The sequence below is a fragment of the Hipposideros armiger genome, unplaced genomic scaffold, assembly GCF_001890085.2.
Source record: "Hipposideros armiger isolate ML-2016 unplaced genomic scaffold, ASM189008v1 scaffold_1211, whole genome shotgun sequence".
In the NCBI taxonomy this organism is placed as follows: Eukaryota; Metazoa; Chordata; class Mammalia; order Chiroptera; family Hipposideridae; genus Hipposideros; species Hipposideros armiger.
This window is the reverse complement of record NW_017732561.1, coordinates 126,566-144,523: the sequence shown is the minus strand read 5'-3', so window position 1 is coordinate 144,523 and position 17,958 is coordinate 126,566. Positions and strand designations below refer to the sequence as shown.

The 17,958-nt window shown below is 38.0% G+C and overlaps 1 protein-coding gene across 1 annotated transcript in view; it reads left to right on the top strand.

Annotated features, from left to right (window-relative positions):
• LOC109376817 (metabotropic glutamate receptor 8-like) overlaps positions 1 to 16,547 on the top strand; it is a 206,809-nt gene extending 190,262 nt beyond the window's left edge. The window contains exons 5-6 of the mRNA XM_019632963.1: positions 16,085 to 16,285; positions 16,362 to 16,547. Of these exons, the coding sequence (XP_019488508.1) occupies positions 16,085 to 16,285; positions 16,362 to 16,411 (251 nt within the window). The 3' untranslated portion in view covers positions 16,412 to 16,547. The remainder of the gene's footprint in view (positions 1 to 16,084; positions 16,286 to 16,361) is intronic.
• The last annotated feature ends 1,411 nt before the right edge of the window (positions 16,548 to 17,958 follow it).

The following is a 17,958-nucleotide window of genomic DNA, read 5'->3' as shown; positions in this document are numbered from 1 at the left end:
ACTTTTAGAAACAATAAAAAGGAGAGTACCTTCCAAGGGTTTCTTTCTTTCTTTCTTTCTTTTTTTCCTTCTTTATTTTATAAATGACAATTGATTTATGTGCTGTCCTTTAATTTGGTGGGCAGGTAAAACTAGAAGAGAGGTACTTGGGCTGATAGGTATTTCAAAGTTAAAGGCATCTGATCTCTAATTCAAAATGACTTGCATCCTGTGAAAAAGGACACAAGAAATTGTAGTTTTTATTTGACTACGTAAAGCAACAGTTTCAGGTAGGAGGTCGTTTTTCCTTCCTTCCGTGATGAAGACACTGAAAGCAAGAGAGGTTAAGACATTTGCCATTGATAACAGAGCTAGTAAGGAAAGGAATTTCTATTACAAATTGTATATTTTTCCTGCTGTTACATGTTACCTCATAAAGACTGGTACAATTGAAAGTGAAAATGTGATGAGTGGGTTACCGTCCTTGGGTGTAGGCGCAAAGAGACCATGGTTGTTTATCGTGTAGGATTATGTCCAGCAATAAGTAACACAGAGGGTAAATGACATTTGTTTCAACAAGGTAGACCTCTTTTTCCTCTTCCTGGTAAAACCCAGAGGAGGCAGTTTAGGAATGGTGCAATGGCTCTGCTTTACTCCGCTTCTAGTTTACAACTTAGTCATCTCCAGCATGTGGCTGTAATTCATGTGGTTCCAGATGGCAGGTGGAGCTTCAGTTAGGTGGAGGGCTGGAGGAAAGGAAGAAAAGCGATAGAGACAAAGGGCACATGCCCAAGCATTTTAAGAAAAGGTCCCCCAAAGTTGCCATCCTATACATTTGTTGGCATCTTATTGGCAGCTATATTTAGGGACAAAGGAGGTTAGAAAAGCAAGTCTGTATCTTGGGCAAGCATGCACCCTGCTAAAAATCATGAGTTCTAATACTATGGAAACGGCAGTGAATTAGTGTTAGAATTAGTGAATTAGTGTTGGTCTCTGCCCAGGTAGCCTTGACATGTGCTTGAGCTAGAAGTCAAACTGCAGGAATCAAGACGTGAATGGCAATGAGAAAGGAGAAGCATAAATGCTCTTCGAAGAAGCTTGGGTCTGAAACACAGGGTGGTTTACCATACCCGAGGCTGTCTCATTCCTAAAAGCATTTGCTTGAAAGACTATTGAAAACTCACGTGTTTAAAATTGCCAAATCACTCCGAATACACAAGAAAGCTGAATACACAAGAAAGTCAATGGCCAAACGCTGACCAGGTGCTTACACAGTGTTGTATAATGAGATGGTAGATCCAAGGTAATAGGTTTATATCTTACTGTTAGATCCATTGTGCTGTATCTGGGCACATTTTTTATTGTTCAAACCTGAGTTGTAACAGAAAAAGCAAGACAGAATAGACAGACATAGTTTGGAGTCTGGCTTTCCAGGTTACTACATCTTTGATAATGTGCAGGTTATGCGTATTTAACCTGAGAATCAGTTTTCTTATCTAAAAAATGGGAATAATAGAATTATTGCAAAGATTGTATATGAACATTACCAATTTGTCTAGCATGGTGATGGTCTCATAATAGAGCCCAATAAATGTTCAGTCAGCTTATAAAAAGAAGGCTGTTTATGAATATTTGTACACTTGAGCCATTATGTCTAAATGTTTCCTTTATTACATCTTCCTGTTTTTTATCCATGTCCTTAATACTAGTAACATAATCTGGGGAGTAAAAATAAACTACTGAGAACAGAATCCAAACAGCAGATTTGTTAGAAATAAATTTAAAGTACATCTCAGACTATGATTTTCACATTGGTTCTAAATATATCAAATTTCTATTTATAATTTTTCTCACAAAATTTGATATTCAAAGCATGTGATGAAAGTTTAAAGATGACAATATTTTCAGTTCTCTTTTGCATTTGCATGCATTGAACGTTTAAAGATGAAAATATTTTCTTTTTTCTTTTCTTTTTTTCGCATTCATGTACAGGGGTAATGATGAGAGATTCTAATGGGTCATGCCCCATCTCTCAAGGTGAAACTGGGGCTTGTTGCTAGAAGACCTCCTTTGTGGTTAATTTAGTCCTTACGGGGCCAGAATTCCACTTTTGTCTTGGAAAGTTTTCTAGGTGCAAATAGAACTCACATTAATTCATAAGCTATAATTTAGTTTACATGTAATGTCGAAGGACATCCCAGTTTATATTAGTTAGATTTAAAATTTTTAAAAAGACTTGTCAAACAAATCTACTCCCTTCCCATTGTGATATATGTTCCCAGTCAAAAGCTGAAATTTTTTATCTTAGGTAACAGCGTGTCTGAGCTCTGCTTAATGAATACGAATGTTTTATTGATTATTTAGGAAGTGATGAGCTACAGTCACTGGTTCCTGATTTATGAGGGGTTTGAAATAAGCAGTTACCACATCTTGGATCTGTTGTTTCAACACTGTCTAATGCAGTTAGTCTCAGATGTTCTATTTCCTCTATTATGGAAATTACCTTATCAGTCCATGTAGAGAGAAACAAAAATCCAAAATGCCCCTACCGAAGTTACCTTTTATTGACATTTATTTAAATATAAAAGTAGAAGGCATAACTTTAGTTTCTGTGACAAAAGTTCTCCCAGCTTTACTTTATTATAGCCCATAATAGTTTCCTCGATGGTGTTGCAGAGAATATTAAAGCAAAAAGGATGGAGGCTTTTTATGCAGGCTAATTGGGAGTATTTTATGGATATGTGCTTTTTTAGAAAGAAGCTCAGCTCCGGTTGGTTGAACAAACATCAATACTAACCTAAGACGTATTTGGGATCCGTCTTTGGCCCTGTTGGGATGCAGGGGAGGCAGAGCCAACCTGAGATGACAGATTATTGGGAGAGAAAACAATATTTAGAAACAAGCTATAAATAAAAAAAATATAAAAAATGATGACTGAAAGGCATATCCTGCTAATTCATTAAACAGTCCGCAGCCTGTGTGTTTATTGTTTCCTGGGGAGAACTTGGAACGAGTGGTCGCCTTGCATCCCCGACAATGTCTGAGAGAAGCAGAGGCTGATCGAATTAATTGGAAGGCAACAGGAGAGGTCATCTCGTCTGGTCCCTGTCCCTTTGAAGGATGACACAGAAACTTGCCCAGACAGATTGTGATCTGCTTTAATCATCCACTGGCATTATACCGACGCCTGTGCTGTGACCCCTAAAATTGGGAAGAAAAGTGAAAGACCCAGTCAGTCACCCAGAGGACTGGCCACATTGCACAGAGGCAACAATTGTTTTTCTTTTTCATCGGGAGGGCCCAGCACAACCCACAGGTGCCCTAAAATTTTCATTTAAAGGACATGCATTTTATAGTTAAGATACGTCTGGTTTTCTCTTTTAAATGTTAATTTCTGTTATAAAATCCTTTGCTTTCCTAGTTTTGGCACTTTTCACCAGAAAGCATGGTTCTTTGAACATTATTGGTTTCCAGTTACTCCTTTTAAGTTGGCATGAGAACCTTACCATAACTCGCACTTGCTTGTTATTCATTTCATCCCATAATTCATTGAATTAATCCTTTCAAGGCTTTCCCTTCCTCATGGGCAAATGCATTTAGTGTTTCCTTCGAGTTTTACTTATGCTCCATGGAACCTAAATACAAAGGGAGAGGAAAAGAAGCAACATGATGTAAAGAGAACAGTCAAGGAATTGGGTGACTAGGGGTCTGTTCCAGGCTCTGCGTCTTCACGAGCTGTTGGTCCTGGAAAAATCATGCAGTGTTTCTCTACCCTTTGTAGAATAAGAAGATTGGACTAGGTCAGTGAGTTGCAAACTCTTTTTGAGTACATGCAGGTTTAATAATTCATTGTATATGGCACCCCGGGACACACATGCCTTGAAACTGAAAAAGCTTCAAGAAACAATACTTCCTGTTACTGTATGCGATGCACTTGATTTCTTTTTTTTTTTTAGCTGAGCCATCCTGCTACCTGTTGGCAGCTCAGCGGCTGCTCAGCTCAGGCTGGACTCGAACCGCTGTTGCTCAGAGCTCAAACTCTTGAGCGAGCTCTTAACCAACTGAGCCACTCGGCCGGCCCCCTATTTTATTTAAAAAACATGCTGTTTGTTACCCACTCCATCGATTTTAAGAATCACTCATAGGTCATGTCGTGAAGTTTAAAAACAGCAGAGAGGACGATTTTTAAGGTCATTTTAGCATGAACGTTCCTGGTTTATGGGTCACAAGTTCTAGAGTCTACACTATATTTATTACTATAATGTATGTTCTTATAGTAATATTACCTCATCGTTGACCTAAATCCTTTTTTTTTTAAGCTTATTAGAGTTTATTTGCGCCAAACTGACGACAATTGCCGGGAAGCAAAGTCTCAACAGATTGAGAAAATGCTCCCTTGACCAAAATCTTAAAACAAAATGAGCAAGAAAGTCAGGGAGTAGGTAGGTGGAATGAGACAGTGGAAAGAGGAAAGGTTTTATTTCCTATGTGTGTTTTTCATGCAGACTGTCATCCGTACTGTTTAGCTTTTTGTTCAAAGGCGAATGCCTGAGAGAATACTACTGATAAGTTGCAAATAGAATGACTATAGTCAGTTGTTGAGAGACAACACAGTCTCAGAAATAATTCCTGTGCCACCTCTTTCCCCAGTTTCTGGGTTGTCATTTACATCCTAGGGAGTTTGTAAATAATAATAAAAATATAGACCCAGTGATGGAACCTTGACCTGAACATACAAATGCCACAAATTAGGCAGGTTACATTCCCATAGTGCCAAGCGAGCAGACAGAATTTCCAGGAGTTGCAGGCTCGTGGAATTTTCCTGACCTGTCTTCAGAGGACCCCAAACACTATGTGATGGCCCATTAGGCAAATGCGCAGTGAGCCAGTGGGACAGTGTATTTTTGGCCTGGACAGTGTTGCTTATCTCACTGAGCAGCAGGATTTGCCCAGACATATGAGCCAGCAACCTAGACGTCACTCTTGGCTTCAGTTCCACCCAAATCCTATCACTTTTATCTCCTAACTTATCTCGAGTGCATTTACATCTCTCCATCTTCAGCATCACCTCGGCCCATGCCGCCATATGCCCTTGTTCAGATTATGAAATAGCCTCCCAATCAGCCTACCCCATCCACTCTTTCCTCCTTCCTATCTGTTCTTCAGACCCAGTGCTCTTTTTGAACTGGAACGCTGATTATTTCACCTTTCAATGGCTTCCCACTTCTTGTGGGAAGAAGACAGATTGACTCCAGGTGGCCTGCGGGGTCCCGTAATTGGGCCCCATCATCTCTCAGAGGCTCACCTGTGCTGCACTCCTGCCTGGCTCCAGCTTCACGAGCCTTATTTCTGCCCCTCGTCCTTTTCTGTCCCTTCCATCACTGGGCCTTTGTCACTACTGTCACACTGCATCATATGATCCCCCCACTTCCCTTTCTCACCTAATTCACCCCCACTTACCCTTTAGATCTTAGCCCCGGTATCAGGGATGAGGAATTAGTTTATCATTATATTCAGCACAGTGCTTAGTATATCACACAAGCTTAATGAATGATGACAATAAAGATAGTAATAAGAATAACAACATCCTCTTATATAATGCTATTTTCAACAGACTCTTCAGACTGCCTTATATTTCTTACCTCAGTTATGACAACAACCCTGTGGGCCGATACTATTATCATCTCCATTTTACAGATAAGGAAACTGAGGCATGGGAGGTTAAGGGACTTAATCAAAGTTCTGTAACTAGTAAATGGTGGTGTTGAGATTTGAACCCAGGCAGATTGGCTGTAGGGTGGTTCTTCCAAATCATTGAAATTAAATTGCCTTTATCAGTTTATTGGATGAGTATATAGATACACACACACACACACACACACACACACACACACACACGGTGCCAAAAAATGCATATACATTTTAAGAAAGGAAAAAACTATTAAAATTGTAACACTCAAAATATATTGTTAACAAAAGATGAATACAAGGGCCGGCCAAGTGGCTCAGTTGGTTAAGAGCTCGCTCAAGAGTTTGAGCTCTGAGCAACATGGGTTCGAGTCCAGCCCGAGCTGAGCAGCCGCTGAGCTGCCAACAGGTAGCAGGATGGCTCAGCTAAAAAAAAAAAAAAAAGATGAATACAAGTCATGTGTATATATTTTTTGGCACCCTCGGTATACATGGTTTATATTTTTGTTTCTTTTGTTTGTGCAATTGCAAAAGTGTTGCACATTATAGAAGGTTCAGTATTTTATAGTCCCACATGACAAATAATGGTGTCCATTTATTCACTATATAATAAGCTAGATGCCCTACACTTAACCCTCACAACAACTCTGTGACATCAGTGTAAATTCTCATTTTATGAGTAAAGAATAAGATATTCAGAGGCAGGGACTCAAATCTTCATCTGTCTGATATCCGAGATATCTGGGGTAATAGTCGGGGAGAATTGGTTTACAATTTGGAAAACATAACGTTAGATTCCTACCTTGTACCAAATATCACACTGAGTATCAGAGAAGAATTAAATGCAAAAACCTGAATCCATTAAATGAACTACAGTACAAGCATAAAAATCATGCTTTCCTAAAATATAGGGATTTTTTAAAAATAAAGAGAGAAATACAGTAAGGCAATAGACCCATATGTAAATATCAGTTAACATGATGGGCTAATAGATATTTTTTATTTTATTCTTTATACTTTTCCTTCCATATTTCTGTGGGTGTTACTTTTGTAATTAGGAAAAAATAAAATATATTTTTTTAAAGGCAAATCCTAAGCCATATCATGGGGATTGCAATAAGTATAAAATATTTTGGGGTGGAGGTGGGCATTAGAAGTTTTACCTCTGCTGAAGTGGGAATTATGAAAGGAAATTTTGAATTCTTTTATGGGGGAGTTTTAATATGTTTTAAAGAGAGAAACTGTTATTAACTATTGAGTTTACTATTTATCAACAGTTTTATACACTATTTTGAATCAAAATTTGTCTCTAATGCACATGATCTAAGATGGGTGTGTAGAAAAACACAACTGTTTGACTTAGGGATGTATCTATGAAATAGCTTCCTCATCGGAATGCCTTTTTTTAAAACTGGCTGGTTTGCCTAAAGATACACTCTTAATCTTATTTGCGTCTTACCTTAGATTTTTCAGTGTTTTAAAAACCCTAGGGCATTGCATGGAAAATTTAACACCTGAAGGGGACACCTGGCACCTGCTTGAAGCATTTTTCATGTCCTGTCAGGCACCAAGGAGAGAAGTTATTGTGGGCATCTGTAGGGCTCTTCAGCGTTTGATTTACAAGTGTCTCCTGATGTGTCCTCAGGCAGCTAAGAGCCCGGTTCTTGGGGCTACATTCAAATTAAAGAAGATACAGAGCTGAGGACCCTTCTCTTCTCGTTTTCTCTGCTCTTTGTAAATAGATAAGGCTGAGGCTCAAATCACTCCATTAGTTCAATCCATCTGTTTATGCATGTCCGTGACAAAGCCTGCTGTAGAATCAATCCACAAAGCAGAACTTAGGTGGACAGTTCTCTTTTGAAATTGATATTATTTTCCCAGAGAAGTCTTATAGACTTAACAAATACACACACGAATATATACTCTCACCTTCGAAAGCTAATACACTCTTATTTTTATAAATATAAATTTATAAGCCTTATAAGCTTTGGCTTTCAGCACAATATTCAATCATCTTGCTTATGAAGTTAAGCCATTTTATGCCAATTTCATCTCAGCTGTGTGGCTGAAATTCACAAGCAAGATGACTACTTTGTAGTTCAGAAAAATGCTTAAAATATTATAGAAACGTGTTTCTCCCTTTTACTACATATTGATATCAACATTGTCACTTTTTCGTATTTAGTATTTATTAGTCAGTATTTCTGTAAAAATATACAAGTATGTTATTTTATAATCTTTAATTTCTACTCCACTACTATAAACATTCACACACACACCCACACACCCCCCCACACACACACACACACACACACTCACACACAATCTCTATTTACTATTTAATTTAGGAGACAAGTCAATCATGTGTCTAGTGGCTGAAAGTTACAGGAGTCTGAAGAAGTGAAAATTAAACCTGAGTTGGAAGAAGTGTAATAGCAGTAGCAGAGATTTTGAGTCAGACCTGCCATATTACCATCTACTGCCATAGCCATGCGATCTTAGGTAAATCATCCAACTTTTCGAGTCTTAGTTGTTTTATCTGTAAAGAAAAGGAGTAACGATAATTTAGGAGTAAAGAGATGCTATTTGTGAAGTGCCCTGCCCCTGTTAATTGTCTGCGTCTCCCCTCTTCCCTTTCATTTCTCTGGCCTAATTTCCCATAATATTTTTTCTTTAACCATTGCATCAGAATAAAAAGAGAACTGAAAACTTTTCCCCTTGGTGAGGAATCAGATTCGATATACAGAGGGTGCCCCCAAAAATGTATACACATTTTAAGAAAGGAAAACTGAATTAAAATTGCAATACTCAATATATACCGATAACAAAAGATGAATACAAGTCACGTTTGACTTCTGCAATTACAAGAGGTGCTTAAATTGGTGACCATCAGCATCCAGACACTTCTGATTACGGTGAACTACTGCTTGAGCAACGTTGACCGAAGTGTCCACTTGTATACATTTTTTTGGCACCCCCGGTATAGCTCAAGTCTAAGAATAATTGAAAGGTGGTGACACAGTAAATCAGACTAAGAGTGCAAGAAAAAAAATTCAGGCTGATAGGTGGCAATTTTGTTTCTTAGTGCAGAATTTCCAGGGCAATGGTAGCTCAGTTAATGGCTCTTCCAAATCCTTTTGGAGAATTGAGCTTATTGGTATTTGATCAGTTACACCCTTATGTAATTTTGAAGTGATCTTAGGGATTGTAAAAGGAAACAGAATTAAGAAAATGTGCCCTAGCATCCAGGATCTTATAACTGAAGGGATCCTAATTGATCAGCTTGTTCAATCCTTTAATTTCTACTGAGAGGTAAACAGATGCCTGAAAGATCATGACTTGACCAAAGACACAAAGTCACTTGTTGTGGCATTAGAACTATTGATAGAATGCAAATCTGTGATTTCTCAGGGCATTCATTTGTCTTAGGGCAGCTCTGCCCAAGGTGCCTTAAATCATTGCAATGTTATAAATAAATGATCAGCCATATCACTGGTACATGATTACTCTAAACATTTGGACCTTTTATCGTTTAAATAATTCAGCAAATTTATATAAAGTGTTCTACAGTAGAGGATGCAATAAATACTTCAGAATATTAAACATAAGTCATTTTTAACTGAGGTCTTCATGCAATTGGGGAGCTGTCATGAACTGAACCTTTTATTCACCTGATTTCCCAAATTCTGTGAATGGTGCTAATATTCTACCTACTCTCAAACCCTTACTCTCAGATTTAGTCAGGTGCCCAAATACTGTTTATTTGACGTCTGAAATCTATTTTCTCTCATTCTCTTTCTTTTCTTCTGTTTCAACTTCTTTCTGCCTTTTACATACCCTGCCTCCCAACTTGTATCTCTACCTTCAAGCTATGTTTGCATCAATTCACTTTTCACATCATTCCCAGAAATAATTTTAACTACCATTCATTCTTGACTCTCTGTTTCCAACGAAACAATATTCAATATTTAAAGCCAGCATTTAAGTTGCTCTTTTATGTGATCTGGGTTGCTAAATTGAAAAAAATAAAAAAAGTCGTTCAATATCACTACTCCAGCCTAACTCGAGTTGACATCTCACCTGAAGCTTGGAGGCTGAGAAGGAGACACCTGGGAAGGAGTTAAGAAAGTTACAGAGCGAACATCTACGTGAAGTGATGTGGTTTGGACACTTCATGGTATAGTCAAGGACCTGAAAGTGGAGAAGAGAGAGGTGGGGGTGGGACCAGCAGACCAGCCGGGGGTGATGGGGCCGCCATTACAGAGGTCTCTGTGGACAGCTTGGCCAGCTGAAGGCCCAGGCTTAGTGAGGTTCAGGATGGTTTCCAAGGCCTTCTGAGTTGGGCAGCTGGGACCTTAATCCAAGTCTGCCTCCCTGGTCGGTCCTTTTCCTCCTGTGGGCAGCTGCCTCTATCTGTCGGTTTATCTTTCTGCCTTACCCCAGGGCCCCTGTGTTCATCCCTCTGCAGTTTGGGAGGTGAACACATTTCATTTGCCTATCCTAGCACTTAGGAGATATTCCCGTATGATTGAACATGCTTTTGTTTCTTTCCCACCCTCCCCTATTTTATCCTTGAAACCCAATCAGTTTAAATTCAGTGAAAGATGACTTACGTTTGCTAAGTTGATAGTGATTGCTTTTCAGTGTGCGCTGCAGTTTTTGGCAAGGTTGTCACCCATTTAAAAGTCACTCACTATGCCTGTCACCACATACATGTGAGCTTTGGGGAAAGCATGATGTAGAGCATGACAGCCTTGTCTCTGGTGTGTCACTAGTGAGGCATATGGAGTTCTTTTGGAATTCAGAATAGCTTTTGAATTTGGTCCTATATGCATAATGTATTTATTCATAGCAGCTCACACATTTTCCTCTTTCCTCTTACCATCCTGTCCACAGAAGCTGCAAGGAAATGATTTCTTTAGAACAGTTGCTACATACTTAAGAAAGAGTCAGGGAGAGACTACACAAAGAAATACTTTTTAATCTACAAATTTAGAGTGTGAGATTTTTTTCTACTACATGCTAAGACTGTAGTAAAAAATTCACCCAATTGGATGTTTCCTTTCTGGGAAATAAAAGGACTGATATGATTTCCTTTTTTTCCCCCCACTGATTTGACCATCAGTTTGTTAGATCCTCATTTCATTAACATTAGGAGCATTTTATGGATAATTTCAGGAAAAGGAAAATAGCCCCTAACATCTCAATTTACAAAACTAAACTATATCCTAAGAAGTGAGACATTCTTTGAAAGTGAAGCTCAGCACTGTGTGTTAGTCAAACAATTCAAAATTTATGTCAGGCTCACCTTAGGAACTCACATTGTTATATATACAGCAGCTTCACAAACTTGAGCAGATTTGCCTTTTAGTAAGTTGGAAAAAAAAACCAAGAAGCTATACCATGATGTCTGAAAGATGTTAACTGAGGTACACGTGGTATTGCTTGGACCAATAAGAATTGACTTTGTGGGGCTAGCCAGGTGGCTCAGTTGGTTAGAGTGCTAGCTCTGAGCAGAAGGGTTGTTGGTTCGATTCCCACATGGGCCAGTGAGCTGCGCTGGAGCTGAGCTGCCACTGAGCTGCCAACAGGCGACCGGATGGTTCAGCTGGTGAGAGCACGTGCTCTTAACAACGAGGTTGCCAGTTCGACTCCCATATGGGATGGTGGACTACACCCCCTCACAACTAGATTGAAAGTGGCAACTGGACTTAGGGCTGAGCTTATGCCCTCTACAACTAAGATTGAAGGACAACAACTTGACTTGGAACTGATGGGTCCTGGAAAAACACAATGTTCCCCTTCCCCAATTTCCTAATAAAATCTTTAAAAAAAAAAATTTACTTTGTGTTCCAAGAATATGAGATAATGTCAGAGTTTTAGATTTCATTAATGAAAACATAAAATAACCTTGCAATAAAATTTATGAGGCTGACTTCATCTACCCCCACACAAACACTTTGCAACATGTTGTTAATTTTAAGCTATCCACTAAAAACACATCACAACTTTACAATCCATGTTTTAAATGGATGGCTGACATACAGCCTTTGACAACATTTAGCACTTTATAGCAATACATTAAGGCTAACTTTAGAAACTATAGCATAATGAAATTTTACAGCCAATTAAGTTGATGAGTCACTGTCAGCTTCCTAAATTCCTCTTTTCGATGAAAGAGAGATGCAGATATAAGTGAGGAGCAAATTAATTTCTGAAGATTTTTAAGTGTCATCATGAGGTTGGAGTGTTAGGGAATGGAAAAATACATTGTCTAAACAGTCTGAAAAGAAATCAAATAATTTCTTTTTGAATTTAGAAATGGTGATAGCATTTAGTCTTTTAGTTTGTCACCATTTACTTACATTGATAGAAAAAAGACTTATAGTGTCCACTGACTCATGGGTCACAATAGTCACTAGAATGCCTTCTGACCTTTACTTTAAAAGAAAAAGATGTGCAAAGTTGGACGTATTTAATATTCCCTCAAACTAACTGGAGTTTATAACTAGTCAAGAAAATAGTTTGACTAGTGAAAATTGAAATATTTCCGTCTAATAAGATGGTGTGGTATTTGAGAATTAAAATAAATCCACTATATATTAAGTTGATTTTCTTAAGGAGACTCCAAGGAAGAGGATATCTTTTAATTTGAGGCATCTCTATGAAAGTTTATCAGGAAGGCGTTGTATGTAACTTTACCCCAATTGTTGAATGCTCAGAAATATACAGATTGATAAGGAAGTTGCAGTAGAATTATAATAAAATCATGATAAATAGAGAACATTTTGGGATAAAGTAAACTTAAAAGCATGAAATATTAATGCACACCTAGCTCTAACATATATTCCATGGATTGTGGGAAATTTCAAAATTCCTTAATGTTCTCATGGCCATTACTTTCTTGAAATCAATTTAGCTTGGGCATTTTCTGCCAATTCTATGCCTGCTGAAAACACTCTACATTGTAGTAATGGAGACATAGAAATCCTCTCTTTTCCTTTACAGTCCATAAAAGAAAACATTAGATAAGCAAGTAATAATGTTCACAGAAGGGATGTGAGAGAGTGTGTGTGTGTGTGTGTGTGTGTGTGCGGCACAGAGATTTGCAGAGTAGCAGTACAAACAACATGACCTGGAATGATAGTGCTATAAACTGAATGTTTGTTCCCCGCCCCACCATAATCATAAGCTGAAAACCCTCCCCTCTAATGTGATGGTATCAGGAGGTGGGGCCAGTGGGAGATGCTTAGGGTTGGATGATGTCATGAGGGTGTAGTTCTCACAAATGGGATCAGCACCCTTATAAGAGTCACAGGAAAGCTTGCCCCCTCTCTGCTCTCCTCTCTATGATGACAGAACAAGAAAATGGCCGCCTGCACCTGGAAAGGGAGCCCTCACCAGAACCTGACCATCGTGAGTCTGGACTTCTAGCCTCAAGAACAGTGAGAAATAAATTCCTGTTGTTTACAAGCCACCCAGTCTATGGTACTTCATTGTAGCAGCCCAAAGTGACTAAGACAGATTTCTGTGCTTTGAAATTACAGATTTGTCACATCCCCAGTGAGGAGACTCAATAAGTCTGCAGGTGCACTGAGAAATCTGTGCCTGAGAAGATAACCAAGAATGGGAAAAACTGCTCTGGGATGCAGAGTCTTCATTTTCAGTTATCGAGTTCAGTGATGCAAAAATAAATGAAACACAAGAATCTCCATATAGACCTAAGGACCTACCCTAAGAGTTGTTATTTCAGTCTAATCTCAATAAACTTCCTTGTCATTTGCCTCTTTTTTTACATAAGCAACCATGCTGGTATGCTCAGGTCTGTCTAGGTTTTGGTCATATATCCTGAGAAACTGTTCAGTCCTGGACTAATCAGAGCAACTGGTCACCAGATAAGGTCGTTAAAGAACTGATTGAATCCTTTTGGCTTCTGTGACCATTCTTCAGTATTTATTCATGAATTGTCTATTTCATGGTTAAAACTGTGGGTGAGAAATTTTAGGCAGAATCTGAAAGGGCTGTTTTCACAGGTCACTTGATGACATTCTGAGCATAAACAGTACTGTCCTAGGAAGCAGGAGGCAAAGTGCCACACAGACATAGGGAAAGGACAGTGTCCTGAGATCTGCATGGATCTTATCTTAGAGCACACAGCTAGGGCAGTATTAAGGAGACAGTATACCTTTTGGCATCTTGGAGATGTTCTTTGGTAGATCTGCACTCTCTCTTTGTGCTCCCAAACCTGCAAAACCATCATTAGGAGATTTTTAGGGAAACTGATATAGTTCTCTCCAACAATAGCCTGATTTTATATCTATTGAGTTTGACATGGAAGTAGGCTATGTAGAGATATGGTAGGCAACTGGAAATGTGGGCTGGAAGTTAAATGATGGGAAAGTCCTAGAAAACTAATTGTCTAGAAAGCTAGATTCCAAAATGAATTCAATTGGTTAAGTTGATCTAATGATTTGGACTCTATAACCAACATTTTGGATTCCGATTTATATTTCTAGACCATAGAAATCACAATAGTTGAAGGTGTTGAGAATGAATGAATTTTGAGGTTGGAGGGAAAACTAGGACTCGATCTTGGGGAATGGAAAGTTGGCCATCAAAAACATTAAAAAAAAAGGCATTTGGAAAGGGAGAACCAGAATTTAGCATCACGGTAGACTACAGGGAACAGCACCAGTCAATAGAATTTTAAGAGTCAGAGTGTAACAAGTGATTGAGACCACAGGAAAAAAGTATTCAATGACTGGATGAATTAAAATGAATGAATTGACCACTACATTTGTCTAGAAGAAAGTCACTGGTTTTATCAGTGTGTAAACACCCAAAGGAAAAAATAATCATTTTAATTCAACTCTTGAAATTTAGAGGAGATAAGCAGTAGTGGGAAGAAAAGAAATATTTGTTGAATTTAAAGACTATCTGTTAAAGGTTACTAACTGACATCCATGAGAAGGTTGAATGTGCTTGGTTTTGGACTCTCTGAGCGTTACTTGGTATATAAGGTTTGGGGGGGGGGTGGAAATGAGAGGAGGTCCTTTTGGTCCCCCTAGTAAGCCCTCAGTATCCTTTCTGTAATTTTTGTGTATGTGCCCAACATTCTTGTCATCTACCACTTTTTTTTGTCTTTATCTGGGGATTTAGAGAATGTTGTGCTTTGAGTCCAAGACCTGGGGATGGTTCCTGTATCTGCTCTATGCATCCTAAGTGAATTCACCTCCGTGTGACTCGGTTTCCTCATCTTCACAATAAGAATGTTGGATTATAACTAATTATATATCACCTAACTTTAACAACAAATTTATCTTCCATTTTTATTTCTATGCTTCTATATTAAATACAATATGTATTTTATATTTAGCTAAAAATAATCCCCAAAGCCACTTCTCAGATCTACTTATGCCTAAACATAGGAACAATTATTCTGAATGACATTCATTTTGAGAGCTCTACATCTTTTTAATAGAAAATTAAAATAGACAATTGATGGGGATCTAATATGCAGCATGATGACAATAGTTAACAATACAGTACTGTCTCCTTGAAATTTACTAAGAGTTTCGATCTTAAAAGTTCTTACACAAGGAAAGAAAATGGCAACTATGTGAGGTGATGGATGTGTTAATTAACTTTATTGTGTTAATCACTTTACAGTATATATATGTATTGGGTTGTTGGAAAAGTCATGATGCACTTTTGCAATGAAAAACATAAAAGAAATACGTCATGACTTTTCCGACAACCCAATATATTGAATCACCACGTTGTACACCTTAAACTTACACAATGTTATATGTCAATTATAGCTCAGTAAAGCTGTAAAAATAAGAAAAATAAAATAGAAAAGTGAGTTCAAGAAGAAAATAAATTGAATGATTTTACTAAAGATAACCAGGTTCACTTAAGGAAATACTGTCATTTAATATTTACAAAAAAAGGCTCCCAAATAGAGCACATTCAAAACAAGAACAGACCTGACGGACGGGGCACTGACTTTGGGCCACTAATTAAATGATAGTCCTGGAGATGAGGTTGATGAAAAGAACGTCTACCCGTTTCACTTAAGAGATCAAGTCACTACCGAAATGTTACGTAATTACCAGAATGTACAACATAATGGGACTCAATAAGGTAGAAATAAAGATAATACAACTCTCTGTCCTTTATTTACCTTATATCTTTTTGGTGCTAATGAAATAGTTTCAGTGGTTTCCAAATGAAAAAATTCAACACCCCGTTTAAAAACCCGACATGATAAGTGCAGGACTAAAATAATCGGGAGTAAAATCAAACAGTTTTTTCTCACTAGGTCTGCCTCAAGTGATGGAAGTCTTAGTCCTCCTGCCATCTTTTCGTGAACTCGAACAGTGCCCCATGGATGGTTTTCCTTTTTCCTTTGCAGGGCTGGAGCGAATTGCACGGGATTCATCTTATGAACAGGAAGGGAAGGTCCAGTTTGTAATCGACGCAGTGTATGCCATGGCGTATGCCCTACATAACATGCACAAAGACCTCTGCCCTGGGTACATTGGCCTGTGCCCACGAATGAGTGCCATCGATGGGAAAGAGCTGCTTGGTTATATCCGGGCTGTAAATTTTAACGGTAAGTTACAACGATTTTTTTTTTTTGGTCTCTCAATACTTCCGAAGAGATGATATGCTCTTTCCCCCATATATAGAAAATGCTCAACAGGATTCGAAACAGTTCCCCTTTGGATCAGAAGTGTGAGTTTTTTCCACCTGCTGTTAAATCCCAAACATATTTTTCTTGTGCTACTCTTAATCTGCTCCTGAAAGATGCAGAAGTTAAAAATAAGCTCTACCAATCAAAATAGTCTACTTAAATGACACTATTTCAGAAATAACTTTGAAACCATTGGCGACAGATTAGGTTTCTTTGAAAATGTGTTGTTCATGCCGTTATTAGAGAAGGAACTGTGGACATTTTGGTTTGAAGTGGATTTTAAGTGTTTTAAGCAGCACATTGGCTTGAGGAAAGTGAATAATTTGGAGTTGCTAGATATTTACATTCTAAGAGTGCTGTGTTATGCTTCTGCATGTTCTTTTTCCCTGTATTTCATTCAATGATTTGGTCAATTTGAAGCAATGAGCTGCATCGTGTAAGATAGAACTACGTACAATGAAATGGACATGGCATTTGCCTCCTGCCGAAGCAGAAATGCTGTTTCTGTGAGTGTCACAAGAAAGTGATACAGACTATGCTGGATTCATAGTATTTGGCTGAGAATAGCCACATTGCCTGTCTGGAGTGATGGAATTATTGAATGCTGTTCTTTCATGAAAGTTGTAATGGTTGCTGCCCGTGACTTTGACCATTATTTTCCAATGAAATGATAGAATGCTCGGAGCTGTCTGATTCTTTCTGTTTGGCTATAATCCACACAGTGCACATGCCTCCAAGCAAAGCACAGTGCTGCACTGTCCATCATCATACACTCCGGTGAGTTCAGCTGCCAGCCTCTCTCAAAAAAGCACAAGGTCATTTTCAATTTAGAATTCAAGTGGAAACATCTTTTGCTTTGTTCACGCAACATGAGACAAAAATTTAGTTTACATTCAACACAGAGTATTCTCTATTTCAGCAGATTTTTTTTGTGTGTGAAGCATTGTGTAACATTAATCTTTTTGTTAAGAATGAAAGTACTAAGGGGAATTTGAAAATAATTTTCTCGCAATTATCAAATTGAGCCAAAGAGGAGTGTTGCAATGCAAGGTTATTTAACCTAACATGAGATTGGGGAACATTTCATTTATCCAAATTGTTAGAAGGTGGGAGGAAGAATGCAAAGGAATATATTTTCTCAACAACTAAAGCACATCCTCAGAAAATAAGGAAATCTTTTAAAGAAGCACTGGGTTAAAATATTTTAAAGGTGAATTACCAATTACTCTTTTATCTTAACCATAGATAAAAACCTAACCCTTCCTTGATGACTTCAATTATTATACCACACTGTAATATAATGAAGCTATTAAAGACTTAAAAATGTCTTAACGTCCTACAGCTATTAAGGAAATTTGCCTCTAGACTGCAATGATTTCTGAGGTCTTCTGTCCACTTTTTATAGTTTTTTGCCCTTCTACATATCAGACTAACATTGCTGTGATTTTATTTTTTTTTTAGATTTTTCATTAATTTATTCAAGAGGTATTTATTGAACACATAGAATGTGTTAAGCATTGTGATAGGTGCTAAAGACATATTACTGGTAAAAACGTCCAAATAAGCATGAGATTTAGAGTTTCTTGGGAGAA